General features: G+C 40.8%; 2 protein-coding genes across 2 annotated transcripts; both read right to left on the bottom strand.

Annotated features, from left to right (window-relative positions):
• LOC306915179 (neurexophilin-2-like) lies at window positions 1–5,794 on the bottom strand (the record flags this gene model as incomplete). Its single annotated transcript, XM_079492439.1, has 2 exons — window positions 1–861; window positions 5,711–5,794. The coding sequence occupies 2 exons, from the start codon at window positions 5,792–5,794 to the stop codon at window positions 1–3; spliced, it is 945 nt and encodes a 314-aa protein (XP_079348565.1).
• Window positions 5,795–14,282: 8,488 nt separating this feature from the next.
• On the bottom strand, window positions 14,283–25,852 carry stac3 (SH3 and cysteine rich domain 3). Its single transcript, XM_079492514.1, has 13 exons — window positions 25,832–25,852; window positions 24,318–24,396; window positions 23,146–23,302; window positions 22,413–22,510; window positions 22,185–22,242; window positions 21,985–22,082; window positions 21,450–21,519; window positions 20,727–20,785; window positions 20,084–20,166; window positions 19,233–19,284; window positions 17,411–17,548; window positions 14,777–16,951; window positions 14,283–14,744 (listed from the first exon to the last, which is right to left on the bottom strand). Exons 1-12 carry the CDS (start codon window positions 25,837–25,839, stop codon window positions 16,844–16,846), a joined length of 1,008 nt encoding a protein of 335 aa, XP_079348640.1. The 5' UTR covers window positions 25,840–25,852; the 3' UTR covers window positions 14,283–14,744; window positions 14,777–16,843.
• Between the last annotated feature and the right edge of the window lie 1,967 nt (window positions 25,853–27,819).

The raw sequence follows: 27,819 nt of genomic DNA, 5'->3' as shown, positions 1-27,819 counted from the left end.
TCAACCAAAGTGCTGTTGGTGGTGATCAGTCTGGAAGTGATGATCTGGGCAGACTTTCTGCACCAGCCTATAGTCGGTGCTGGTGAATGCGATGAAGATGCAGATAACTTTGAAAGGTTTGGCACAGATCCAAGCTGCTTGGGACTGGGTGTTCTCTGCATAGCAGGTCTGACCTGGGTCGTACAGGCAGGGCTTGGTCTTCTTGGACCGGTTGGTCCTCTGGTATTCCACTCGACAGTTGAGCTCTGTCATCTCTTGCTGCTGCTGCTTGTACTGTTCCAGAACAGAGCCAGGACTAGTGGACTGAGGGTGGTTCTGGAACTGGAACTCTGAACCTATGGGGCCATTGGCGTAATGTGTGTTCTGGGCCTCAGGTTCCAGAACCTCCCACCCGACAGCCTTGGATGGTGGCACAATGCTGACCGATATGTTCCCCAGTCGGGATGAGTTGTGGCGGAAGTAGACACTGAACGTACCATTGATGTGATCCACAATCTTCCCTGTCACCAGCAGGCTGAACTTCAGCGTTTTCACATTGAAGTAAAAATCCCCCCAGCCCAGTATCTTTTTGGGTTTTGATGAGGTTTTGGCTGCAGGCTTGGTCTTTGGTGCAGAGCGGTACAAGTACTGATCCAGGGCTTGTGAGACGTTCTGGGTCCAGCCGTAAGGGCTGACTGGACTGTGACTTGTTGCTTTGGGTTTGGTGGAGATAATCTGTAAATCCTTGGAGAGATTCTTCACCTTCAGTGCAGCTCCCGTGGTCTCTCTTCTTCCTCGTCGCTCCATTATAAGTTCATGAGGAGGGGTCTGATGATTTGGACTTGGGTTCCGATAGTATGTGTGTTTGGTTTCCTCTTGCACCTGCAAAGAACATGATATGAATGAAGGGCAAGTTTTATTTTTATAGATTTATTTTCTTACTTTTTAAGGCTTTTGGCATGTCATTCACACCTGACATTTACATATAATCAAGTAGTTCAAAAGATCACCATCCTTTTTAGGGTCTCTTATTTATTCGTCATTTTCACGGTGAGGAAGGCTTTGATCCAAAATGTTCTTTGGCACTGGTCGAAAGTAACTGAGTACATTTACACACAACAGGCCAACAGCACGTGCACCAAGGCCCGCCCCCACTCGATCATGATTGGAGGAAGGCCCCTCTCATCCTGATTGGATGAAGGCTGGCTAACCCTAGCCAAAAACGAAACCTAAGGTGTTTTGACTCCAGGGGTTAACTGGGGACAGGGAGGAACTCCTTATACAGTATGGTCAGTAGGGAGGACTATAAAAGTATTTATTTGTACGTGAATATGACAAATTTTCAGTACTTTGACTTTTACATTTGACATTTCAGAGGCAAATATTGTACTATAATTATTTGACAACTTTAGTTACTAGTTACTTTGTAGATTTAGATTATTATTACAAAACATACATTAACCACTTCAGCCCTACATACATCTTGGCCATTGGAAAATAGCCAATCTACAAGCTCAAAACGCAATGTGATGCATTGTGAGCTTGTATTTTCAAAAAATAATTTATACATTTGAAAACTTAAAATGGGACATTCTGCACCGTGGGTACATTTTGAATTCCGGACGTTTACTTAGGAGTATTTCTATAGGCCTATTTGGAGTATTGATACTTTTACTTAAAGGTTTCATGACATTAATTTTCATTTATTTTTATTTTAGATTTTATGACCTCAATTACACCGAAGAAACCTGAACTTTGAACATTCAGTGGATTTTCTGTGGTCTCTGGGGTTTGGAAGCCTTTTGAGCTGCAATGAAAACAGGCAAAACAGTGAAAACATCTGCTGGAAAATCCCATTGACATATGGGATTTGCAGGCTGTGACATCACAAACAGCATGACAATCAGAGCACTTGTTTGAGCCAGAAAACCCCAGACCACAGAAAATCTACTGAATGTTAAAAGTTCAGTTTTTTTGGGTGCAATTGAGCTCAGAAAATCTAAACAAATTCATTACAAAAACCTTTTTTTTGTCACAATCCCTTCAAGTAAAAAATGCGAGTACTTTTTCCACCACTGTTCGTTGGTCATGCTGCTGTTGGGTCATCATTAAATAAATAAGAGATCCTAAAAGGACATTAAATGACTGCTGGTGATCTTTTCAACTATACTTCTTCTGATTCTTTTCAGAGCCGTGCACCCGATAAGACCTCGCATTATATTCTGCATATACTCCTCAGGGGATACCAGATGGGTGAGGTTTCCTGATTCAGTCAATCACACAGAAGTGTACTCATAAGTGATTGCTGCGTGTACTTTGGTGCTTGCACATTTTTTTAATGGCACTCAAATTGTCCACTGTGGAAAACCTTAACAGTTGAACAAACAAAGCACTCATAAGCGTATAGGTTTCATATCTGCTTTGTGCTTTAGGCCTTAAGCAACAGAATGTGCCAAAAAGTATGGGGAAGTAAGATTGAACTTCCTGATGTCACAAAGGTATTTAATCTAGTTGGAGTTGTACGCATGACATTGGCAGACGACAGTCCATCAAATGAACCCCAGGCGTCTGTACCGAACGACCCCAAATGAAGGACAGTTTCACTATAGCTATGTTATGAGATAAAAGTTAATCGATTCAATTAATTATGTTTTTGTGTTTGCAGCGCGGTGGAATGAGAAAAGTGACTTAGAAATGATCGTGATCAATAGGTCAGCTCCTTCAGGCAAGGACCAATGACGAGCGTACACACACACACACACACACACACACACACACACACACACAAATGACATTCATATTCCCATGCCATTCATGCTCCCGCATAATCAAATTTGTATTTGTCCCCTTTCTGTCCCATCTCTCTGCTTTTCAGCTCAACTCTCTTGAAGTTGATGGAAATAACAAGGATATATACTGTACTGGGGGGGGGGGGGGGGGGGACCCATGCATTTATTTATTGTTGATACAATATTGAGGAGCCACAATCAAAGATGTTTTATACTCTGTATATGAGATATTCACTATAAAGAGGTAATTGAAAGACACATGTTGAGGATGATGATGCAATGCTGTGAAAACACCCCCAAAATACTACAACAATAATAATAATAACAATACAATTGAGATGTAGAGGCAACGCCTTACTTAGTCTGTCCCCTTGAATATTAAATTAATTTCTACATAATTTAATTCCATATTCAAGTTGTGATAGGGTTGCTGTAATACACATGTACAGTATAGCTCTACTCTGTCATACAAAAGCTCCATGCATCAAAAATAGCACATACAATGCATCGTCGTGATCACATTGTGAGCTTGTAGATCTGCAATTTCCGGCACACGACAGCGTTAGTATAAATCGGGCATTAAGGATCCTGCAGCTGAGCTTTCGCACCATTTCACTTAGTCAGCCAATTTCGAGGAAATGGAAAGCTTTGCTAATATTTTGTGAACTCTGTGTTGCATTTGGGTACAATTCCATTGTTCTTTGCCTCGGGCTGTGTTGGTCCCACAGGGAGTAATTGGATAGATTTTGTGCATGATATATGAACAATAAGTGTAAGTAAGCAAAAGTTTTTTTTGTTTTTTTTGGTAATGTATCACCATAATGTGCCCCAAACTGTCCACAAAGTAGAAGTGTTTATCATTAGTTTATTCTTTGTGGAAAAACAAAACCTCTCTTTAAATAACACATCTGTTGTGAGTGGTGATCAGTCCATGTCTTTCATTAAATCACACACTATGAACAGAAGAGATCAGGAAGGCGGCTGTGAGACTGAGGTGGATATTTGATGATACTGTATGGCTTCTTATTGGTTGTGCTCCAAAACAAACCTAATCTTAATAGGACCAATCGGTTGTGAATACATTTTCTGTGACTCTCCTATCAATCAGGGAATCCTGAAACTCAGTGCACAGTTGGTGTTGGGTTGGGGCAGTGACATATTCAGATTCTGCAAGAATGATGTTTCTTTTGTAACAACTGAGACATATTGTTTGGGTCAAAACAAGGGGTGTCACTCAAGATTCAGGGAGATGGATGGATTGAAATATCTTTCTCTCTCTCTGCATAACTATACAGCCTAGTCTGAGGAGTGGGAGGCAGAGTTAACCTTTTTTTTATTTTTTTAAGTAAACAACTCAGAGGGTATATCATTATTTCCAAACCAACACGTGGGCTCCACACCGTCCTCCCTGTCATGCCATCTTCACCGCCATCCTCTCCCCTTTCTGTAACCATGGCGAGGTGAGCTCCAGCTGTGCCTATTGTTATGAACCTCATCTCCAGCTATGAGCTGTTCTCACCTGCTCTAATTGGACCCTGCTGTGTGACAGTCGTGTCACTGGCTCCATGTCAAGATGCCAACACTGTCTGTAACTGAGCAACAGTGGATGAGTGCCGCGCACGCACGCGCGCATGCACGCACGCGCGTACGCACAACACACCACCTGTGCAAAAAAAAAGAAACAGGACAAACTCCAGCAGTAATTATGTTTTTAAAGGGGATAAGAGAGACCTCTGATAGTGCAGACATGGGGTGAAAAAAAACCTTGTATCTCCAAATGTGACAACTTTTTAGGGTGCTGAAAAAGGCGTACGTTTTAGATTAATAGTCGTGCATTTTCTGCAATGATGCAATGGGTTTGGGAAAGGTTTCATCAGCCCTGAGGTCTGTCAATGTTCTCAATGAATATGGAACTAAATAGCCAACCTTGAGTTAACCTAAAAACAGAATTGGAGTGGTCAGGTTAGTGTGATTTAGGCTTATCACATTAATTGTGGAAATATTAATTAAAAAATGTATTTTAGACAACTACTTTTCACAGAGAAATAAATAGCTGGATGCAAGGAAATAAACAGCATAAAAAAAAATTATTTGCGTAAATCTTACAAAGTATTTTTCAAATGTTGTAGGCCTACATTTATGTTAAAGCCAAACCATTTCATGTAGTTTGAAGTACATCAAATAAAATGAAACCGGGAAGGCTTGTCTTTCTAGGTGAGTTTGAATGTATTAAGTAGGCTATAGCCTACAGTCACAGACAGTAGGCTATAGGCTACATGTTTTAGAAAGGTGTTGAAGACCAGTGCACTATTAACTTAAGTTTGTTCCCAAAGCCATCGATATCAGGTTTATTAATGCCATCCAACCTCACATCCAGTGGATATAAAGTATTTAACAGTAAATTACGAAATGTATGTGTGCACATGTAGATGCTGGATATGCTTAATTAATCTGTCTGTGACCACCTCTGCCCCCCCCCAACACGCACGCACGCACACACACACTCACACTATATATGCGCTCATAGTTCTGCAAAAACATAATACAAAATAATTAAAGTCAACCCGTGTGCACGCAGCACGACGGAAACCTGCAAGGTCTATAGCCTGTAGTATACATTATAGAACATCATCCGATTCCCATGTAATTTAAATTAATTAGGCTATCTCTAAAACTGACTTTAGTGGGATAATATTGGTCTGGATGGACAAGATTAGCTCAAATGCCACCGGCCATATAGCCTAAAGTGCATGCCAGCAAAATCTCAGTCCCACTCCCAGTCAACTATTAAAAATGGACTTCACTACACTCACTCAGTGAGTACTATCCATCTCTATAACGGTTAATTTGTTTAGTGCTATAATCATACAGTGAGTCTCACTGTATGATTATAGCACTAAAATTAACCGTTTAATCAAGTGTTGAATTAGAGCGTCTCTTACCGTTGCTGCTGAAAGTAGCCACAAACAGGTAATGGCAAAGTTCAAACAAACCGCTCTCATGCCGCAGCAGCAATAACGCTCCATCAATAATGTCAAATTGCGAGGTTATCTGAAACTGAAAGCCAAAGGGAACGCAGATGCATTGAAACAAATCGCCGAAAATCACTTGAAAAGTAGAGGCGACATTCCGTGTGGTGTGTGAGTGATGACAAAGTCGACAATGACTCGATCAAGATCGCATGGCTCACCGAATTCTTAAATCTGGGCGCGCGCCTCCCCCCCCCACCCCCACCCGGTCTACTGTCACTCTCCCTCCCTCTCCCTCGTCACACGCACCCGCGCGCATGCACGTACACACCCGCGCGGGCGCGCGCACACGCGCGCACACACGCGCGCACACGCACACGCACACACACAGACACACACACACAAAAGGTATTATCATCATCATCACCCCCCAGCGGGCCCAGCCCCAGCGATTTTCCTTAAAAAAAGGAGTTATGAATAAATAAATAAGAAATAGGCTATAGCCTTGGGAAATTTCACCGAAATCAATCAAGGGAGAGTAGGCCAAAATACGAATTTCTCCATGGTGGTCATTCATAACATTTGAAATGACAGGCAGGCGTGAACACTCACACAAACATGCACGCTGAACATTCATATAAGAACAAAAAGACCCCCATATGATATGCCTGCTGTTAATAGCCTACACTATTTCGCATCCTTGTTCATTTTCACCACCTGCCTGCCCCATATTATGACTCATCAAGCCGGGGGAAAGATCCCTCAGGCGGCCACAAATTGACAGCCCTCCCTGCTGTCCCCATACTTTATCCACGGGGATGCTGACAAAAATGACAAGTGTTCTCTCCAGGAAATGTAAAATCACTGACAGGTTTGCTGAAATGCTGCCGCTAGCTTATAGCTTGCCTTGATCAGTGGATTTCCCCAACCGACAAATCGGCTATATACAAATCAGATAGACACGTTGTCAAAGGCCTGCAAAGTAGAAAACTGAGACAGTTATACCAATGATGTGAATAGGCTGCTATACATGTTCAAGGCCAGGGCTCCCCTGGTCAAATATTTCGAACATTCACACATTTGCAGTTTTTAGTAGAGAGGTGCCCGTTGGGCACTGGCCTACTTGGAACGATGTAAGTTGGAAATTGAGGTCTAGGGGTGATTCTGGACTTGGGCCCTGTCTGTATATAGCCTGGGACTTTTGTACTGGTTCTGGACAACCGTGTGTCAAATTTAAAGTCGGTGGAGCGAACGGTTCTCGAGTTACGGGGATGACACTGTCATCCCTGTCGTCATGCATCATGACAGACATACAGAGACAGCATCAGTGTGATGTCAAAACAGGATGCTTTACTGCAGGTATACCTGTTCTTGGGACACGGGTAAGTGTATTTGAGGCCTAGGCCTAGGCCTTCAAGTCCAATTGGCAGATAACTACTTGAAAAGGTACCAAACTGATTATTTATTTTTCTCCACTTGTTGCACTATTGATTACGAGTCACAACTAATGCATTTCACATTTAGGCATTTAGCGCACTTATTGAGTGACCATCAATGTATGAGCAGGCTGTGGAGTTTTTGTCTTGGAATTACAGTGATTAATACTTTACCCTTTATGCACTTAACTGTCCATTTGAGTTGTCCAGCCCCTTATTGTTTTGGGAGATTTTAAGGTTATTTTATGCCTTGTATTGTCTCTTATTGGCCAGAAATATTCATTTTCTGGAGTCTATGAGATGTCAGAACATATTTGAGATGCCAGAACAGGCTAGCTACTGCCCAGCACGGCCTATGAGACAGTGGATGTCTCTTGCTTGAGTGAATTTTTACACTTAAATACCGAAAATCGACTTAATTATCAACCTTTCTCTGTCCCAGCAACACACTCTTTGCAAGATCTATAGCACCAGTAAATGTACAGTAGGACGTTCGTGAGATCTGCCGTCAGACGGTGCCCACTTAGGAGACCATTTGCTTTATGATTCATGATTATTATTTATTTGCTATGAACTATGCCTAATGAGTGAACGTGAATGTAGCATCTTAACTAGTCTTTAGCCCCACGTGGTCCAAATGCATACTACATGTCTGTGTAACTGGATGTGCTGGCGTCTCCTGAGATTACCCCGTTGACAAACGATCCTGTCATACTGTTTACAGTGTAGGTTTTCTCCAGTATGGATAAGCTGATGTTTCTTTGGATTACTTATCGTATTGAAGCTCTTGTCAGAATTTACAGGGGAAAGGATTTTCTCCAGTATGGATGGACACGTTGGATTGGAACTCTTGTCACACTGTTTACTGTGGGTTTTTCTCCAGTGTGGATTCGCTGGTGTCTCTTCAAGTGATCTAAGCGACTGAAACTCTAGTCTTGTCACACTCTTTACAGTGGTATGGTCTTTCTCCAGTGTGGATAAGCTGATGTTGCCTTAGAACGCTCAACTGACTGAAACTCTTTTCACATTGTTTACAGCAGTAAGGTTTTTCTCCAGTGTGGAGACGCTGGTGTATCTTCAGACTACCCATCCGCCTGAAACTTTTGTCACACTCTTTACAGTGGTATGGTCTTTCTCCAGTGTGGATAAGCTGATGTTGCCTTAGAACGCTCAACTGATTGAAACTCTTTTCACATCGTTTACAGCAGTAAGGTTTTTCTCCAGTGTGGAGACGCTGGTGTATCTTCAGACTACCCATCCGACTGAAACTTTTGTCACACTCTTTACAGTGGTATGGTCTTTCTCCAGTGTGGATACGCTGATGTGTCTCCAAGGAAGATAACTGATTGAAAGTCTTTTCACACTGTTTACAGATGAAAGGTTTTTCTCCAGTGTGGAGACGCCTGTGACTCTCCAAGGAAGCTAACTGAGTGAAACTCTTGTCACACTGTTTACAGATGAAAGGTTTTTCTCCAGTGTGGAGACGCTGATGACTCTCCAAGGAACCTAACTGACTGAAGCTCTTGTCACACTGTTTACAGCAGTAAGGTTTTTCTCCAGTGTGGACACGCTGGTGTAACGTCAGTTGATCTCTTCGTCGGAAGCTCATGTCACACTCTTTACAGTGGTATGGTCTTTCTCCAGTGTGGATAAACTGATGTTGCATTAGACCGCACAACTGACTAAAACTCATTAAACATTGTTTACCCTCTTGTATTGCATTTGGATTGATGCCAACAGATTAATTTCGTTGTACACTTGTGTCCAATGACAAAATAAAATTCCATCCATTCCATCCAGTAAGGTTTTTCTCCAGTGTGGAGACGCTGGTGTCTCTTCAGACTACCCATTCGACTGAAACTCTTGTCACACTCTTTACAGTGGTATGGTCTTTCTCCAGTGTGGATACGCTGATGTGTCTCCAAGGAAGATAACTGATTTAAACTCTTGTCACATGGTTTACATATGTTGGATTTTCTTTGATGTGGAGGTCAGCTGATGTGCCTTTACTCCCCCTGCACAAGTTAAAGTCTTGGTAAGCCAATTAGGTCTTTGTTCGTTTGCGTGTTCTTGTCTCTGGCTGCTCACAGAACTAGGGGGGATTTGTCCATTCATCATTTGACTGTAGATGTCACAGTGTTTGCTCTTCACGTTTTTATGGTGGAAGACCTGAGGCAAGGAGGCTTATAACCACTAAAGAACAGAAGACAAGAGTTGGCCTTATATGATCTGTTTTTTCTCAATTCTCTCTCCTCTCCGCCTTTATTGTCTATCTTCTGATCACTCTCTGAACTCTGTTTTATAGCTCTCTCTGGATATATTTGTCTCTCTCAGTCACTCTTGGTCACCTGCAAAGAGTAAATGAAGCATCTTTACTCGTTATAGGCTGAGCATATGTGACCGGTGTCAGAAATAGGTTTCTCTTTTTTTGTTTGGTTGTTCCTTTGATTGTTTTGCATATGTATTATTTGTTGTATATCTATCAGTGACTTATAATATCCTTCCTTATATATATATATATATATATTACTTACCACTGTCGATTGGATATATGACCTAATGTGCAGGACTATTGTGGAAGGACTAAGCATGACTCAGCATCATTAACTGACAGCTGTCAGGTGTGTGACATGGAGGAGGAGCTGTCTAAGAAACACAGATGGTTGCCAGTATAACTATGGACTTGCTGGGAGAGGTTGTGTATTGTGTGCTGCTCTGTTGAGTGTGGAAGGGTGACAGGAGGACCGAGAGAGAGTGAGCGGAAAGATTCGTTGGCACACCAAGGTGCGAGCCGAGAGAGGAGAGGGACTCGTGTGTGACCAACCTGTTGACGGCGGAGGGAATCGAGTGAGCTGTTCCGGTGACCAGGAGTGGTGTTACAGAGTGCGGATTCCCAACAAACGCAGCGGGCAGGTGGAACTGCCCGTGGTGTGTGAGTACTGTTTCATCCCGCACTACTGTTGATTCTATCACCCTGGGTGTATGTGAGCTGTACCTGTTTGTGGAACGGAGAAACTGGCCTTTGCCTTCTGTACTTTCAGGAGGAGGTGTTGAAGTGGACATATTATTCTGATGCTGGACTGACTGGAGGCTCTCTCTCTGATAACAAAAATAACTGTCTGAACCCATTGCACTTTAGCACACCTTTTGTAATTGAATGGTTTTAAGGATTTTGTTATTTGGTTTTGTATTTTGCTACTTCGTTTTAAGATTAAATAAATATTGTATTTTAGCAGGGGTCTTAGGAGCCCATGTATAGGATTAATAAACATATGTTATATTTTGATCCATGATTCAATGTCAGTCTCTCTCCAATGTTTTTATGGTTGTGCTCTCTTACCTGATAAAACGCGAACCTGTGTGTATCCTTGAACAAGCTAAGAGTAATGATGACAAAAGAGTTGCCGTTCTCTTTAATCAAATAACGTGCTGGCGTAGTCCCAGGACTATTGACTTAATAGGGTTGTACAGCTTTTATATCTCTAGCACCTTAAACGGTGCAACTATAATAATTAAAGGTTGTATGTCTTATAAAGTAATAGTGATAAAGAATATTCTACTGCCCAAATTATGTGTGGCTGATTCGGCCTTGGTCACACATAGGTATGGTCTAATGTCACACAGAAAACAAACCATTGTCATAGCAACCACAATTTGTGCAGGTGCCACTGCAGCACACCTGAAGGGCAGAAGAGAAATATCATATTCAATTATAATTGTTGCAGTTCACTCTGTATGGATGAATACAAAAATTATGACAGGCAGTTTCTGCTGTCAAAAAACACTTTGTGTTTGAAATGGACACTCATGCTTTCTAAGGTGTGATTTGGGGCCCTAGAGATGAAGCTGCTCTCAGAGCAGCATATTAACATGGTTGTATGTGTAGCATTTAAGCTGCCCTGAGAGCAGCATTCAAAAGCTGGTCATTCAAAAGGGGGAAATTATGACAGGCAGTTGCACTGTCAAAATATGACTTAAAGCTTGCCCCATCCATCCATCCATCCATCCATCCATCCACTAGCCTACCTGCATGCAGAGGTAATATAAAATAGGTTATCTGGCGCCAACTGCTGGCGGAACTGAAAAGAAAAAAACACGCATGCATGCATGCGCGTTCACGTGAAGGGGTCAAGGGGAGGGGAGTTGGATTCTGACGGGACTCAGAAAATGATACAACAGTCAACACACCGGCTGTTTTCATAGCATCATAGATTATATGCAGCTATTTGCTATCGAATAATCTAAGTATAAGATGTTCCTCATTTGGCTCTGTTACAAGGGCAGGGCCAGGGGCAGGTTAATAAGCTTAAAGCAATTGGTTTCGATAGCACATCAGTGAGCTGGATGCAATCCTACCTGGAGGGGAGAGAACAGATGGTGGAGGTGAATGGAACACTGTCCCCCCCGTTCCACAAGGAAGCATACTAGGGCCTTTACTGTTCCTAATATATGTTAACGACATGACTTCAGCTTGTGACTGCAACTTGTTCCTGTTCGCAGATGACTCGGCACTGCTAGTCTCGGACAGGAACAAACTGCAGGTCGAAAAGGCCCTCAGCTCTGAACTCGGTAGAATCTGCACCTGGCTCGCTGATAACAAGCTATCTTTACACCTGGGAAAAACTGAATCCATTCTCTTTGGCTCTAATAGTAATCTCAGCAAGGCAAATGGCTTCTTGGTTAGAGTGGGTGACAATGTTATCACACGTAAAGATGAAATTACCTACCTAGGTTCCATCCTGGAGGCTAATCTTTCCGGTGATAAAATGGCCACCAACGTAATCAAAAAAGTCAACCAAAGAACAAGATTCCTTTACAGGATCTCCTCACTGGTCAACAAAAACACCTTGAAGACCTTAACAGGAGCCCTCGTACAAGGTTTCTTTGACTATGCATGCACCTCGTGGTACCACAGCACCTCAAAGGCCCTTAAAGCTAGGCTCCAGACTTCCCAAAACAAACTGGTCAGGCTCCTACTTGGCCTCACCCCCCGAACCCACCTCACCCCTGCCCACTTTGACAGGCTGGAATGGCTTAGGGTTAACGACAGAGTACAGCATCTTGCAATGGGTCTGGTCCACAAGATTCGATACACCACCAAGATACCCATGTACCTGTCTAGATACTTCCTTAATGTTAACGAAGTCCACACCCACAACACCAGAGGGAGTGCAACGAACCATGTACAACCCAGATTCGGCACAAACAAGGGACTAAATTATTTTCGCTCCTATGCCACCAAAATGTGGAACGCCCTACCAACAGTCATTAAGACATGCGAATCCCTTGACTCCTTCAAAACCGCTCTCAAAGGGCACCTACGGATGGCTGCAATTCGAAACTGGCCCCCGTAAAATCTGAATCCCCCCCACCCTCCCCCCTTTTTCCCTCACTGTATATGTTTCTTTTCCCTTTTTACCTCCATTATGATTAATTCCTGTTCTGTTCTTTGTCTATATAGAAGTGTCTATTTGTACGTCTCTAAATGTTTTGATGAATTGAACATGGTGGACCCTCTTGTAAACAAGTGTAATGCTTAATTGGGTCGTCCACTCACAGTTAACAGCCTTTGTATTGAGTTTGTGCTTGAAATGTATTGTAATTCTGCAAACTGTTAATAAATATTTCAATCAATCAATCAAAGTACAGGGGGCTAATGGGGCAGTACCACCAGAGTAATCTAGTAAGAGAGTGGCGACACGTAGACAGAGTAATAGGAACTATCCCATTGAGATAGAATGAGCACTTCTGCATTCCATTGTTACGATGAGAGTCAACGCTAGTGTCGCCACTCTCTGGCTACCACTACCTCCGATGACACGTGATTGTGTTCAGCCAATGAAGCCCAGCCAACTACTTGCTTTTTCCCGTCATGCAAACTTGCAAAGCGCTTGTGCGAAACTCATTTAATAAACATTATTTTATCAGTAGCGTTTCGTTGTTGTATTTAAACGCAGAATGCGAGGAGTTATCTTATTTACCCTCAGTACTAGGGTGTGCATTTCTGTTGTTCTTTTTGTAGAACGTGACCAAATGTGTTATGTCAACACATTACTTCCAGCCAGGTCTTCTTATTTTTATATGATTGATTGAAATTTTTATTTCAACCAATTTTTGGATACCCTACCCTATTGGTGGGGTTGACTCTAAAGGGTAAAAGAAATGTTACGTCACATGTTCTCATCATCTTACGAGACCACACAAGCTTGTCACTGACGGTTCCCTGTTTGTAGAGAATCTTTAGACAGACCCATATCTTTTCTTTGGGGAAAGGAGCAGATCCTTTTGGCAATTTGGCAAACTGTAAAAAAAAGTACTGTCTACGTTGTGTAAACGTATTGTAAATGAAGTAATGCTGATACTTATGTTACATTTTATGCGTAACCCTCTCGAAGATCCTTGGTCCCTTCATGGACCCACATTTAGAACAACCAGACAACCTTTCAGGAGTGTTAATCACCACTGTTAATCAGACAATAAGTTGTCTCTAGTCTCTCCATCAATGTATTGTTGTTTCCAAAGAGTCTACAGAGTTGATACTCTTTGGTCTAAAGCAGAACTAAAGAAGTATTCCATTGGTTCAAATTGTTAGCTGTGTGACTTGGAAGGTACAGCCAAGAAAGAAGACCACATTTAAAATCTGTCTCTGACATCAGTTTTTCAACTACCTAGTTTGGCAGAGCAAGAGGACATGCATTTTTCCACTTTACAGTAGGTTATTTCGTAATTCTTTTTTTAACCACTAGATGACACTCAAGAACAATGCAATGTATCCAAAACATCATTGGTCTTTAGTTTTAACAAGTCTACACTGGAGCAAAACTACCAATTTAGGTGTGGGATAAATAAGTTCATTTAGTGAAAGTTAGACACAGTCTGATAAATTATTAGGGATGGACTTGAGTAGGTTTGATCAGGAATGCGTCATTTCTAGGGTGGCAATCTAATATCAGCCCAGAGCAAACCCTCGCGTCAAATACACAATATGGTCTCCATCTTGTTCAATATCCCAATAAAGTAACAAATGCTATGAATTGATATCATGACATGAACATAACTAATACATAATACAGCAATCCTAAGAAATGCTCAAATCAGTGACTGTAAAATACCAATTGTAAAAACATAAGATTTTATTCCCAAATTCCCAATTGCAAATAAATTCAAAACATTTCAGCATTTTACCCAGCTACGTATTTTGAAACTGCAGGACTTCCACGAACAATGCAATCTTAAAATGAACAAATTCCCACGTTATGACATTAGATCTTTTTCATTAGACACTTTCATTTTGCCAATATGGTTTGAAAGAGCTAGTGACATGGCTAGGCCTATACAAGAACCTAAGATCATCATGATGGGCCTAAGCAATATATATCTAGGCATATATGATATATATAACGATTTACTTTTGCATAAAACATCATTGTAAAAACACTCACTGCTTAAAAGTCTCAAAGAAAGAAAGAAAGAAAGAAAGAAAGAAAAAAAAGCCACATGCAAAATGACATGACACTAAGTTGCAAGTTTACTTCCTCCAAAAGTGCCCAGAGATAGCTCCAATGCCCCACCTCCTGGCCCAGAGATAGCTCCAATGCCCCACCTCCTGGCTTGCCAAAGCCCCCTTTCCTTAGCCTGACAAAGCCTGAACATATATCTTTTTAATGGGCTTGGCTATAGCGATTCAAGGGCTGGAGACAGGTTACCCTTTCCTGTCTCAGCTTTAGTACTATCCATCTCTATAACGAAAACTATATCTATGTGTAGTGGGTACTGTCCACTCTCATAGATCTCCAAAAACATTTTTTGTTAATAGCTAATGTTTCCATTTTTATTGGACATATTTTAGGCTTTAGGAGCTGAAGATGCAAGATACAGCTATTTTCAGGACTTGTCCTATATACGTATTATAAATACATGTAACACATATAACACTGATAGGTACAGTACAGTGTGCCTGACTGTCGCACACATGTATCCAGCTCAGGTTCCATGGCCATCTGACCTAGTTCGCATTCAACCTGGTTGTTGTTTGTGTGTTTGTGTGTTTGTGTGTGTGTTTGTGTGTGTGTGTGTGTGCGTGCGTGCGTGCGTGCGTGGGTGCGTGCGTGCGTGCGTGCATGCGTGCGTGCGTGCGTGTGTGCGTGCGTGCGTGCGAGAGAGAGGTAAGACTTGTGTATCAAGTTGCTCCTCGCTCCTGTGCCTACTATCTATAGGCTGGTATTCTATGCGCATACTGCGACGTGGGCCTGGAAGTCCCCTGGACCAAAGTATCTCAAAGTACCAAAGTATCTCAAAAAACGGTAATAGATTACCTAATACTAGTTAAAAAACAAACAAAAAACTATTACGATTACATTACATATTGCTCCCTGCCAAAAGTAACTTGTTACTCATTTAAAAACATTATCACCCCCAGTAATTGCATCTTTTGTCCCCAAAAGTCTCACACTATCCATTTTGTCCCGGGTTGTTTAAGGCCCGCCCTTCCGCATCCAATACTTTACATGTATAGACAAGTGTGCATCGTTCCCGTATCCGCTCTAGAGTCTAGAATAGATCTAGACTGGATCAGCAGCCTGCAAAGCAACTCGATCCCAAGTTGCCAACATGAGTCTACCACATACGTAGGTCTACCATTATAAATAAACACTCCACAGAACACCAAGGCTTGTGAAAATAACACTTTTGGAAAATAGTAAACGTAATATTATTAAAGTAATAAGTTGTATTACTAGTTACTTGGAAAAGGTAATATTATAAGTTACTTTAGTTACTTTCCAACACTGCGTGTATTAGATTGACTATTAAACCTTTAAGACACAGACAGCTGAACATATTTTCAATGCCAGATCCTGGATATTTTGTACCACTGACAATGAACTGAAATTCCACTTGATTAAACTGCAGTGGCAGTGTAGTGGCAGAATCAAACATAATTCGGTGTCACATTCTTTAATACCCTAGGAAGACCTTAACCTTTCTGGACAACACTGTAGTTTCCTGATAAGTGAATTTAGATAATTCACGTAGTTGAAGTGTAGTTGAAGAAAGGCACAGGTTTAGATGTTGGCGATGGGAAAGTAATTTCAGCAGCTACCTGACCAGAAGCAGGTAGCTGACAAGCAACAGCTATAAGTGCACTTTAGGTTTAGCAAAGCATTTGTAATGCTCAACATTTAGCTCATAAGGCTATCGCTGACTTTGATCCAGTGCAAATATGTGAGACCATCTTTTTCCACAGCTTCTATTAACTGTTGTACCACAGGTCTTAAACAGTAGTTATTGTTCAGTTTGTCATGTGTGTAATTATGTAAAGGCAGTAAGGCACATTTGTTAACTTGTAAAATAGCAGCAAATCCAACTAACTTAGCTTATCACAAACCTGTAATGGAGCTCTAAGTCTAAAGTGTGCTGTAACATCGTAACATCGCAACGTGTAAGAGTTTAAAAACATCTGACCATTTCAAATGATTGCCGTATACACAAGTTACACAACAAATGTGAATGCTTCGGCTGCATCTTTCCAAACACATTTTGGTGACACACTGTAGTGTACTGCATACATTAGTCATGTTTTTACACTATAGGCATTGGCATTGGCATGGCAGTTAACCATTTTAACCCTAGTTGACCTAATGATCTCCCCAGAAGAGGATCAAAATAATGGTTAAACTGGTGTAATTTCCTCCAGCAGGTCGGCAGGGAAGAAGCCCAATTTACGTCCAGTGCTGACCTTCAAATAGCCTGCCTTTTCTTCACCTTTCTTCACAACGATCTGAAATGCAAAGGAACACACTGCCACATCTCAACCACATAGGTACTGTTGCATCATAGTAAATCATTTAACTCCAAATGGACCTACCTGTGTCCAATTTAACACAGAGGAGTTTACTTTGTACCATCTTAAAAGTAGACAAATACAGCAATGCACATATTATCTTTAATCAGCTGATAGTGATACTGATGTTTCAGAAATGTATTCCACTGATAATGAATATATTTTTTGCCCAAGGCCTGATATTTGATCTGGCAAAGATGTGCATCATGTGAATTTACACACACACACACACACACACACACACACACACACACACACACACACACACACACACACACACACACACACACACACACACACACACACACACACACACACACACACACACACACACACACACACACACACACACACACACACACACACACACACACACACACACACACACAGCATTACCTGATCTTTCTTTAGTGTGATTTGTCCCATTTCTCTATTTCCCACAAAGGAACGGGTGATCTTGTACACCCTCTCTGCAGCACGCACTTTGATCAGGTAGTTTGTGGGGAAGTATCCTGTTTTCTCACCCATCTTTCCCTGAAATAGCACACCCATGCATACAGAACAAATTCAGTTCCTCCTCAGCTGAACCCAGATATGAACGAAACCAAATTGGGTTTCCACTTGACTTTTTGGTCTACACACACACTCCCAAAACGGCCTATAGGGACTTGTTTTTGTTAGTACTACTGTAGTGTAATCAATGTCAAAATGTATGCATGATGGTAATAACAAGTAATTCAAACTCAAAGTCAAAGTTAAACCCACAACACCAGAGGTAGTTCAACAAACCACGTACAACCCAGATTCTATTCGGCTCAAACAAGGGATTAAATTAATTTCACTCCTATGCCACGTACTAAAATGTGGAACGCCCTTAACAGCCATTACGACATGCGAATCCCTCGACTCCTTCAAAACAGCTCTCAAAGAGCATCTACGGGTGGCTGCAATTCGAAACTCGGCCCGTAAATAAAGTCTGAGTTCCCCCCCACCCCTTTTCCCAATTTAATTAAATTCAAAGGGCTTTATTGGCATGAGAAAACATATGTTTACATTGCCAAAGCAAAAATCTAAATTTGATATATAAAATACAATCAAAACAAAATGTATGTACAATAAGTCAGAATCTCAGTCAGAAATCAATTTCTAAGTACCAAGATCACCTTACGCAGATAGTGGACAAATACACACAATGATTAGTCTTTAGGGTAGTTGTGTTCCATTTGATATCGTTCTCCTATCACAGCAGCTCACGAATCTTGCTGCTGTGTTTGCACATTGTTGTACAGTACTTCACCCAGCAGATATGGGAGGTTTTTTTGTCATTAGTCATGTTTTCCCCCATACTGTACATCTTTTCCCCTTTTTCTACTTTCTTTATATGATTTTTTAATAGAAGTGTATATTTGTGCAATAACCAAGAAGTGGCTGGATAGAAGCCCGCCTAAGAAAGGAGAGTGGACAGCCATTGTACGAAACATATACGAAATGGAGGAACTTACTTTCGCAGTTAGGATATGTACAGAAAAGTTTCACAGATACTGGTTGAAATGGATATTATACATGGGAATAGACATTTTGTAAAGGATCTGTATGAATGAATAAGAGGTGAACACTGTCATTATTCTGTCATTAATGATGTCATTATTGTATCTGTTGTGCTCAAATTTTTGTTTTATTTATTTTTTTGTCCACTGTTTACCCTTCGTTTCGTATTTTATTTTATTTTTAGGATTATCTGTTTTCCCTCTGTTTTCTTTTTCACCTTCCGTCATTGTTTTTCATAATCTTGTACATTGATTTAATTTAAACAACCAAAAAGAATGGAATGCCGATGTATAGTTATCATGAACCCTGTAACTGGGAGCGAACTGACTAAAACGGACTGAAACTGCTCAAAGAGGGTTCCCCTACCCACCTGGAACTGTATGACCCGTAACACAATGAAAGTTGATAATAATGAATGTAACAAATGACTTGTAACAATTACAAAATGTACTGTGATGCCCGATGTGACCCGAAAATTCTGAATAAAAACAAAGTTTAAAAAAAAAAAAAAAAAGAAGTGTATATTTGTACGTCTCTAAATGAAAAAGGTGGACCCTGTTCATGGTTTTGTCCACAAAGTAACAGTATATGTATTGACTTGTGCTTTCGTTTGAAATGTACCCATTCTACATAAAAAATTTCAATCAATCAATCAATCAATCAAACATACCCGCCACCACTCTTCATTGGAGTCATCCAGGACTGTGATCCGATCACCAGGACTAAAACACAGGCATGCACGCAAGCGCGTGCACACACACACACACACACACACACACACACACACACACACACACACACACACACACACACACACACACACACACACACACACAACAGCAAAATAGAATGAATTTGTTTTTTATAATAAACCTAGTCCATTTCTTCTGTGTTCACATACAGTAAATGAGTGGTTCCCAAACATTTCCATGTCAAGGATCCCCTATTAAATAGGTATCGCCCCATAGACCCCTGTTTGAAAATAATTTAGTGCCCAGAACCCATAAGAGATTTGTCAACATGTGTCAATATTTAAAACAAAATTGCAGATCTCCAACTCCAAACTCACAACGCATCACATTTTGGAGTATAGCTGAAAGACTTTGCCCCGTGAGAATGTCCGGACCCATTGTTGATTTTGACAGCACATTTAGATTTTAGTTTTAGTCATAGTCTTTGGAATGAAACTTTAGTTTGTTTTTGTCATATAAGCTCACAGCGTGTCGCTGCGACGTGTTGTGAGCTTGTAGATCGGCTACTTTCAGCATGCAACCAAGTGTAAAATGACTTATACTGAATCTCTAGTCCCTTCCTAACATTTTAGTCTAGTTTTTATTTGTTGACGAAATTGTCAATATAGTTAGTCTTAGTTTTAGTCATCGTAGCTTAAGTTTTTATTTAGTTTCTATTTAGTTTTCCTCTGTGAAAAAAGGTAGTCAACAAACATTTTTTCGTTATAGTTTTAGTCGACGACCCCTTTGAGAATCACTGACATAAATGACTGAACATGCAATGACTGACTGGAAGTCCAGATCGTCCTTCTCGATGGCCTTGAAGCGGTACAGAGCCAGGTAGTAGTGAGACTGGGAGAAGGTGCTTTTGCTCTGTCAACAAAACATAGACAATCCTTAGTGTTCATTTATTTCAGATAGAGATGTCCCGATACTGTATCGGTATCGGGAAAAGTATCGGATCTGCCCTTATTTGTCATATCGGGTCATATCGGTATCGGTGAATATGCCAGTCTAACCACCGATCCGACACAGGGGTAAGGGGTTGACACTATGGCAGGTAAATAAAATGTTGGGACATGAGGAGTTTGCTTTGGAGTTGCCCAAACTGCAAGTGCACATCTGAGTGAGGAGTCTGCTATAAACACAACATGAGATATATAGCTAGATAGCTATAAACACAACATGAGATCACGACACTGGTATCGGTATTCAGTATCGGTATCGGCTAACACAAAAATTGAGGTATCGGGATCGGATTGGAAGTGAAAAATCCCTAATTTCAGAGTATAGAAATTGAAACAAATGGAACTTCCATTTACACTCTCCTACTCTCCTACAAATGCATAAATTAACACTAAACACGTCTAACTGGTAGCTCATTACATTTTATCTGCACGTCTTGAGATATATAATGTCCACAAGTTTCCTACCTTTTCATCTTTGTCTTTGTCCTTGTCTCCACCTTTGTCTTTCTTATCCTCTGGTTTTCCTATAAGCACATCAGACATCAACTGTTGAATGGCTCTCTCACTTTGTAATTGAGCTTTACACTAATCCTTCAGTGATGCATCTCTGCCTTGTTCCTGACCGCATTATGCTTATCCATGCTAAACCCCTTATCCCTAAACTTCTTTGCCTTTTTTTTCTTTTTACTATTGTGAAAAACGTTTTTGACACGTTGTGAGCTTGTAGATTGGCTATTTTAACTATTCAAAAATGTTTTTGAAAATAGTAAAAAAGGCAAAGAAGTCATAGGGATAAGGGTTTTTAGCATGGACGAAAATAGAGCCCTTAGTGCAGAGATTTTCGATCGTGAAAATAACTTCACTGCAGGAGTATTTCACTAACCTTTAATGCCCAAACCACACCAAAGGGTCGGGTTGGGACAAAACGTTTTTTAAGGTAAACCACTCCAAAGCAACCCATTGAGTTGCAATGAGTTAAGGTTTACCTTAAAAAACGTTTTATCCCAACCCGACCCTTTTTGTGTGCTTTGGGCTTGTGTCCGAGGCAAGCCTTGTATCAAAAACGGCCGATAAAACAAATAAAACAAAAGTTGGGAAAGTCGGGTTCAGCAGTAACTGTAAACTTCTACACTCATCAGCTGAACTACTAATCAGAGTGATATGTTGCTCATTGTATAAACTCCATACCTTCGCCCCCTTCTTCATTCTCCTTGGGCTCTTGGTTCTCTTCTTCCTCCTCCATCATCGTCATCATCATCTGAAACACAAACCATAACACAGTCACATTTTCTATATGGATTTCAATATGGAAACAATCACAATTCACAAATATTACGCTCTTGAACTGAGCAGATTTTACCGCCAGTCAGCTGATAATGCTACGCTAGACTACCACGCAAAGCGTGTCTAATAACTATGGTCAAGTCATCTGTGGAATCTTTTAGTAAATGATTATAAAATAAAAAATGGGAAAATCACAATTATATGTGCTTACTGTATAGTGTATAACAATGCCCCTCCATCCACGCATGTACTTGCAAGCTACAAACTAAGTAATGTAATAATTTATCTCATTCCCTCAGGTAATCCGCTTGGTTGTATTATTTAGCAATCACAGGGGACTGTCAAGTAATTGACTGATTTAGTAAAGCGATTTGTTTTACAGCACATCCTAATTATGTTCTGTCGTGTATCATCACCTCCACTTAGTTGTCACACTTACATTCTTCTTGTCGTTGTCGTTCTTCTTGCGTTCCTTGTTAGCCATGACGACTCCAACCCGCAGTGTGTCAAACACAGGGTCATTGCGGTTAGGGTTGTCTGTGGACCCAGAGGTAAGAGTGTTCATTTAATTCTGAAATGAGACAAAATATAGACTTTCTTGAGCCTATAGTTTCACCACAATAGAAACATTTGTCTCACTTGGATCAACGTTGCTGCTGTACAAAGGTGAGCTGTAGGCTCTTCTGAAACCAGGAGGCTGTAGAGAAGGTCAGGAAAAGAAAACTATGTATCAGTGTTATGGTAGAGCCATAATAGAGCCATCAACGCTGCCACAGTGAAAAAACAAAGAAACTATATATACAAGCAGTACTTGATATGGTATTTTTTACTTCTTTGAATAAGAATTAAAAGAGAAAAATGTCTCACAATTTTGCCAAAACACTTTTGGAACTCAACATAGGACTGACATGAGTGGTGGATGTTGGTCTTGCAGTTTTTGCACCTCAGAGCAAACTTGTTGTTCACTGAAAAGTTAGTGTTTACAAGATCAGGATCAGTCAACAATATGCAAAACAACACTTCAGAGTTCTGGAAAAAAAATTGTTTGATATGCTTTAACTGTATAAATAAAATCTACAAATATATATGTATTGATTTTAAATTCTCACGTGGTATTCACTGATGACTTTGTTTTAATGAAATCCATATTATTTACCAGTATTTATCCTAACATACTGTAACTACCTTTTTACACTTACAGGGGGGGGCGGGAACCCCTTTTGGTGTTTTAAGCATTATGTTATGCTTTAGCTGTTGAAGAATAGCAGATCTACAAGCTCATAGCGCGGCACTCGCCGCGCTATGAGCTTGTAGGTCTGCTATTTTTGAAAAATCGTGAAAATGTGCTTCAAACTTTGAATATATTATATATTATTACAGAGTGAACATTTTAACTCAAATCTTTGCTTCTGGGGAGGTCCCTGGAACAACATATTTTCAGATGGGGGGCAGAGGCATATTACATATAATTTTGGGATCCTCAGCATCACTGATACAGAAACATAAGGTTTTTCAGAAAACTGTCAGGATTTAGAAGACATTTTTTAAATTTCGATGTCCGGTCTAAATGAGTTAAGTCGCAAGAATAGGCATTACATACGGACTATCATGCGGGCACAGACATCGCAGAACTTGGGTTTCTTGCAGTAGTGGTCTTTAAGCTTGTGGGGTTTGTCGTTGATAGGTTGAACAGGATCTTGAGGGGGTTCTGGCGTCTTCTCCTCTACCTCCACCTCTTCTTCATAGATAAAATATACCTGCGTACACACACAGAGGACTCATCTATGGCACCTCACCTCTGCATATCACTCAGTGTCTTGAGAGCAGTGTTACTGTTAGTGCATCTCAATATTCTTTGTAAGTCCTTTTTGTCCCTAAAGTTACCAACTTATTTTAACCAATTTTGGGCGGGAACCCCTTTTGGTGTTTTCAGCATTATGTTGTACTTTAGCTATTGAAAAATAGCAGGACTACAAGCTCATATAGCGCGCTACGAGCTTGTAGGTCTGCTATTTTAGAAAAATCGTGAAAATGTGGCGCAAATCTTTGCTTCTGGGGCGTCCCTGGAACAACATATTTTCAGATGGGGTCGGTGGCCAATTACATATATTTTTTGGGGTCCTTGACATGAAATATTGAGCACCACTGATATAGGAACATAGGTATTTCAGAAAACCTTCAGGATTTAGAAGACACTTTTTAAATTTCGACGTCAGGCCTAAATGGGTTAATATTACATAATGTCAGTGTGGAATCTGTGCATGTGTAGGAGTGCTGCTGTGCTGCCACTACAACAAGACAACTGTGTCATGACTCATGCATTACAATTTTCAGTTTCGTACCTGATCATAACTGCATGTTTTGCCTTTAACCACATGAACCCTATTGTGGGTGGGGGGGACGGGACGTTAAAAGATCAGATATACAAGCTCACAATGTGTTACCTTGCTACATGTTGTGAGCTTATAAATCGTATATTTTCGGCATAGAGCCTTCGGGGAATCCGGTCACCTAAGTACAGTATATAGCCGGGATACGTGGTTAAAGAGTGAGTACAGAGAATACAACATATTCGAATTAATCGTATGATGCACAGATTAGCAAGAAGCATCAATTAAAGTAATTGGTGTGTACAGTATTTGGACCTACTGTACCAGTTGGTGGCTATTTTAAAAGCACTTGGGACGAGTTCTGTGTTGCCATGGTGATAGGATGGGGGACGGGTACTGTGTGTTGCTATGGTAATTAGGTTGGCATGATGCTGCCACTCACAGTGTCTCCTTCCTCCCTCACTACGTTGTCAGGGGCCGGAGGGTGGTCATGGATATCCACTGAGTTCTTATCTTCCTCACTGTCACACACACACACACACACACACACACACACACACACACACACACACACACACACACACACACACACACACACCAGTTTCAGCTAAAAATACTTTCAATTTAAAGAAAGACTACATAAAATTGTTTTTCTATGATCGGCCTAAAATACAGATTACAGATATTCTATAGAATCCAGTCTGTAAGAATGTTTGTGTCAACTTTAATTAATATCTTACCTAGTGGTAGCTTTAAAAATGATTTATTTTAATTGTTGCAAACATCTTTAATTATCAATGTAAATTACCATGGACAGAATGTAATGATGATCCATTTGATGTGTTTTGTCAATGGCACAGCAAAATTATTCGTTTGAATTGTTGAGCAAACTATTGTAGCCTATATCAGAGATGTAGTAATCACTTATCTCATAGTTAAAGGAACTCTTCACCCATTTTCAATCTACAGTATCTTCATATAATTTGTCCTCACTAGGCCTAATGCTCATTATAATATGGTACCATTTTTGTACCTACTCGGCCTGTGTCTCAGAGGAGGGCTGTGGACAGTTCAGAAACCCAGTGGCATAATCGATGAGGAATCCAAGATAATATGCAGGCTTTCTCTTCCAGGAAAGTTAGCAGGCTATAATAGAATCCACTGTTCTTGCATAATTAAAAAATCACACCTGTGTGAAGTGAGTGAGGGGCGCTCTTATCATCGTATACATCATCATGACGTAACATGTCGATTTGCTTGTCCACGTATTACGTACATTCTCCATTCATTGTCAATAGGAATTTAATGTGTAAGATGAAAATCTGCACTAATAGCTGAATATAGGAGGGGCTAGCGCCCCTCAAAAATCACACCCATGTGAAGTGAGGGGCGCTCTTATCATCATACATAAGAATACATCATCACGCCGGCCAATCACAATTTGTGTCCTCACTTTTCTGTCTTCACTTTTCTGCCCTCACGTTTAACTTCAATATGTACTTTGCTCAGCCAATCAAATCATCGCTATGGGGTGATCAGCCAATCACAAGCCAATGTTTGTGTTCACACAAACCCGGAAAGCTGGGCATAGGAGGGGGCTAGCGCCCCTTAAAAATACAATAAAACAATTTAAATGTTCAAAATGAGCCTACTGATGATGTCACTGGTAGGCATGTTTCTGAACAGTCCACACTCAGCCCTCCTCTGAGACACTCGTGAGTGAGTAGACATAAATGGTGGCATCTTATAATGAGCATTAGCAAGGACCAATTATATGAAATTAGGTTGAAAATGGGTGAAGTGTTCCTTTAACTTAACTGTCAGTACAGTACTGTACATACCAGCTTTTCAATGGGGAATAATGGAGAACTGCTATGGCTAGGTCTAAGAACCAGTAATGTTTAATAATGTGCCTGTTGGAAAATCTATTGTGTTTGGAGATTAGATTATACGCACCTGTCCATGATGTGGTGTGAAAACTGTGAAAACCTATAGACAGAAGAAATTACACATTGTTTGCTCTTTGAAACTTAAACATAAATAAAATATCACTAAATCAACTTCCTACACATTCAATGTTCTCCACGTGAGAAGTTGTGACAATGTCACATCACTTCGCAATCCTCTTTTGGGATCCAGTCGTACTCTGGAATCAGTGGCCTAGAATAACTTATTTAAAGTTGTCTTTGTGTTCCAATAAATCAGCAAATATTGGAGTGAGTGCACATTTTCTGCACTACATCTCGGCACCAAATTACCAATTGTGGAATTACATTTTGATTAAGTGGTTGTCTTTAATTTTACCGACAAAAACTTTTTAACGGGTACCTTTTATCACATTTACTGATCTTAATCACAGCTAACAATCCCTGTATCCCCAACATTCACCTTACTAAACAAAAAACAGAAAATTCACTGCCACTGGAAGTGAATGGAAGAAAAAGTGCTGGAAAAAATTATCGAATGAATGAATGAACGAATGAATGAATGAATGAATGAATGAATGAATGACGGAACACACTATCCAGTTTGGCATAAATAGAAGGCATCTTGACTGCTGCGGAAACTTGGATGACAACACACATTTCAGGCAAAACATTCTCACAGAAGAATTGGGAACATGGCATGTGCATAATATTCTTAGGTGTCTACTACATACTTATGCACACATCTAAATGTAAATAAAGTCACATATGATTAATATGAATGTGCACACACACACACACACACACACACACACACACACACACACACACACACACACACACACACACACACACACACACACACACACACACACGCACACGCAGAGTTGCATGCAGAGTCGACATGTCTATTCCTGGGAACTGTAATTCAATCTCATCACAGCTAAATGTGTGTGCCTCTGCCTGTAAAGGGGACGAACAGAGACATTCTCGAAGGTATGGCAACAATTGATAAAAATAATCTGACATCTGTGAGTTACTGGAGCTTCAATTACTTTCAATAGTGTGAAATTGGGTTATAAAGCAAAATTAAAAAATGTATATACCTTGACTGATTCTATACCACCAATGCCTCTGTCACATATTCATGAAAAGTAAATTCTTTAGTAAAGTCATCATAACCACAAACTAAAGCTGAAACCTACTTCTTGTCCACTCAGTTCAAATGGAGATACCGCAGATCTGGTGTGAAGTTGTACCCCTCTGCAAATGAGTTCTTCACCTGTTGGCACTGGTTGTGAGTCCCTAGTCCTTTATAAGAACCGCTTGATTTGAGAATAGAAGTCAGCCAAAGAACCAAATCGCCTCCTTGATTTGAGGCCTTCAGAATTCTACCAAAACAGTCTCCAACTTTGTATCCTTTTCCCTTTAAGCTGTACTCCCAGTCCCATGCACTTATTGATTTCCAATGGGGGCTTTTCAGTCTTTCCGTCTGAGTGTATGCATGTGTATATGCGTGTGTTTGCCCATGGGTGTGCGTGAGTGTGTTTGTGACTGTGTGGCCAGGCTTTCATGCGTCAAAGTGACTGTTTGAGACAGCTGGGGACCTCAGACTGAGCACCGATGACGAGGGGAAATCAGATCCATTCTCTCCCTCACCCTATTTTACACAAGCACGCACGCGCGCACACACACACACACACACACACACACACACACACACACACACACACACACACACACACACACACACACACACACACACACACACACACATACACCACCCATGCCCCACTCATGCATATACATAGACATTCATCATGTCCTTGGACTTCAATGCCCTGCTGAATTACAGAGACAAAGGCTAAGTTATCCACACACGCACGCACGCACGCACGCGCACACACACGCACGCGCACACGCGCACACACACACACACACACACACACACACACACACACACACACACACACTCACACTCACACTCACACTCACGGTCCATCCATAAGTTATTTATTG

Source organism: Electrona antarctica, assembly GCF_951216825.1.
Source record: "Electrona antarctica genome assembly, chromosome: 2".
NCBI classification, from domain to species: domain Eukaryota; kingdom Metazoa; phylum Chordata; class Actinopteri; order Myctophiformes; family Myctophidae; genus Electrona; species Electrona antarctica.
Note: the sequence above shows the minus strand (reverse complement) of the source record. Positions and strands in the feature narration are given on the sequence as shown.